Below are 2,294 nucleotides of genomic sequence, written 5' to 3'. Positions count from 1 at the left end.
CTCTCCCTCTCTCTCTCTCCCTCTCTCTCTCTCCCTCTCTCTCCCCACTCTCTCTTTCCAGCTGAGGAAGCCGAGTATCTTCTCATTAGAAAAACACCTGTTCTTGTCTCTCATACTTTCACATGATGATGACGACCACCACCACCATAACTGAAAGGGATTTTTACTCTTTATCCTATTATCTTGATAATCTGATAATCCTCATAATCTCTTACTGATTCTGCCTTTCCTCTACTTTCTGTTATTTACCATTATTTTTTCCTTTGTTTCCGTCAGATATCCCCTGATTACTCCTAAACGAAATGCCAGGCCTAAGAAAGTTGTTCCAAAGACAGAGGTATTGACAGATCATGCTGATGACACTACGGGACAACTGACTGGGAATATTGCCGTGCAAAGCGAGGTTAATGCCATGCAAAGCGCACACAACTCTGTGAAAACTGAAATACTAACGTCGGAAACCGACGAGACATTGTCATCCTCAACGGCAGCCGATGGCACTCCGGGAAATGGTAAGTGAATTGTTAATGGTACAAAACTTGAATGTTACTTGAATGATATGTGTGACTCGGTGGCTTATAGTGGCATACAATGTGTGTATACAATCAGTGGTATACAATCAGTGGTATATGGTGGCGTATGATATGTGTGACTCAGTGGCATATGGGTGTACTGCCACATCCAAGGCTACCAAATTTCAAGCAGGGGTATCATAGTTTTCCATTAAGATCTGTGATTAAGCATTGCAAAGCAGTCTTTTGCCATTGTTGTATCTGTCTTTTGATGATGGTTGTCACTCTCATAGACATTGTTATATTACAAAACCGTTGATAGACTTGTCTGATTATTGCTTTTTGTGTTTTTAAAAGCCAGCCTGTGTGAATATATATTTCCAGCGCCGCAGAAGAGGAGGGTCGGTCGTCCTGTGGGCTCAAAGACGAAACCGAAACCGAAAGTCCTCGACCCAGTCAGGTCGTCTCAGCGTCAACGAGGGAGGTTCTCCAAACCTTCCGACGACAGCAAACCTTCAGAGCCGAATGAAGAGCCGACCGCTAAAAGGAAACGTAGAAGAACAACGAAAGGCGCCACCAACTGGGACTCCACAAGCTTTCGAGGCACTTCGTCAGTTTGCTTGTTTTCATCTCCAACGGCAGTGCCAACCCCTGGCATGTCTCAGAATCAGTCATCATCAGCAGTAGCATCATTGTTATCGTCATCAGCAGCCTCGTCGTCGTCATCATCGTCATCATCAGCAGCAGCAGCACCACCAACAACAACAACGGGCGAACAGGAATTGCTATCGAAACTCTCTCCTAGTCTTGTGCAACAAGTCATCAGTCAAGAAGTCCAAGTGAAACCGATTGGTACTTACATGAATGTCACGCCTCCGTAATCTTACATCCCTATCATGTTACACCTGCATCATGTCACACCTTTAATAATGTTGCACTTCTATCATGTCATGCTTCTATAAATGTTAAACATCTACCTAACTCAGTTTCTCATTGTTATTCATTTGTTATTATAATTATCATTGTTGTTGTTATTATTATTATTATTATTATTATTATTATTGAGTGAGAGAGCAGTGCATGCCATCAAAGTGACACTAGGGTAAAATATACGAAGCCCAGTATACCCATCATGACTGCCCATCTAATAAGGGTACACTAGGCACATGTATCACAACCATGTGTGCACAACATGGTGATCTCATATCAAGATAAACAATACATGACCTTGCAAGTGGGGCCTAGTTAGAATTTTCTTCAGGTCGAGTAGCCCATCCTGCTCGAAATGTCCCTGAACAGAACACCCATGTTAACAGAAGTGAATTATTCTAATTTCAAAGAGTTCCTCTCAACACATGGCTGTGATGCTCCCCCACTACTTCTGCTCATGATCAGAGATGCACATATCGTCAGCCATCAGGAGACATGCTCAACTTGTTACGGTCAAGCAACTGACAAGCAAATCTGTGGTATTGAGCAGAATATTTGCTGTAGCCCATCTTTTATACCAAACCAACACAATGTACATGATAACACTTCCAGTCAGTTAAGATCAGAAGCCATGAGAGCCACTACCTGGTACTGCTGAAGCACAGCCCTCAATGGATTTAATTGAACAAATCAGTACCAGTCGACTTATTTCTATAAGTGTCTGGTACTTATTCTATCAGTCACTTTTGCTGAACCACTAAGTTACAAGCATGGAGACAAACCGGCATTGGTTGTCTAGCAGTACATTATATATATATATATATATATATATATATATATATATATATATAT

General features: G+C 41.8%; 1 protein-coding gene across 1 annotated transcript; it reads left to right on the top strand.

The window, feature by feature from the left end:
- The first annotated feature begins 271 nt into the window (after nucleotides 1-271).
- LOC106868764 (uncharacterized protein DDB_G0271670) lies at nucleotides 272-1,493 on the top strand. The gene is made up of 2 exons (XM_014914182.2): nucleotides 272-512; nucleotides 897-1,493. The coding sequence occupies exons 1-2, from the start codon at nucleotides 413-415 to the stop codon at nucleotides 1,391-1,393; spliced, it is 597 nt and encodes a 198-aa protein (XP_014769668.2). The 5' UTR covers nucleotides 272-412; the 3' UTR covers nucleotides 1,394-1,493.
- The last annotated feature ends 801 nt before the right edge of the window (nucleotides 1,494-2,294 follow it).

This window comes from Octopus bimaculoides, chromosome 24 (genome assembly GCF_001194135.2).
Source record: "Octopus bimaculoides isolate UCB-OBI-ISO-001 chromosome 24, ASM119413v2, whole genome shotgun sequence".
Taxonomy (NCBI): Eukaryota; Metazoa; Mollusca; class Cephalopoda; order Octopoda; family Octopodidae; genus Octopus; species Octopus bimaculoides.
This window is presented reverse-complemented; position numbering and strand designations above follow the sequence as displayed.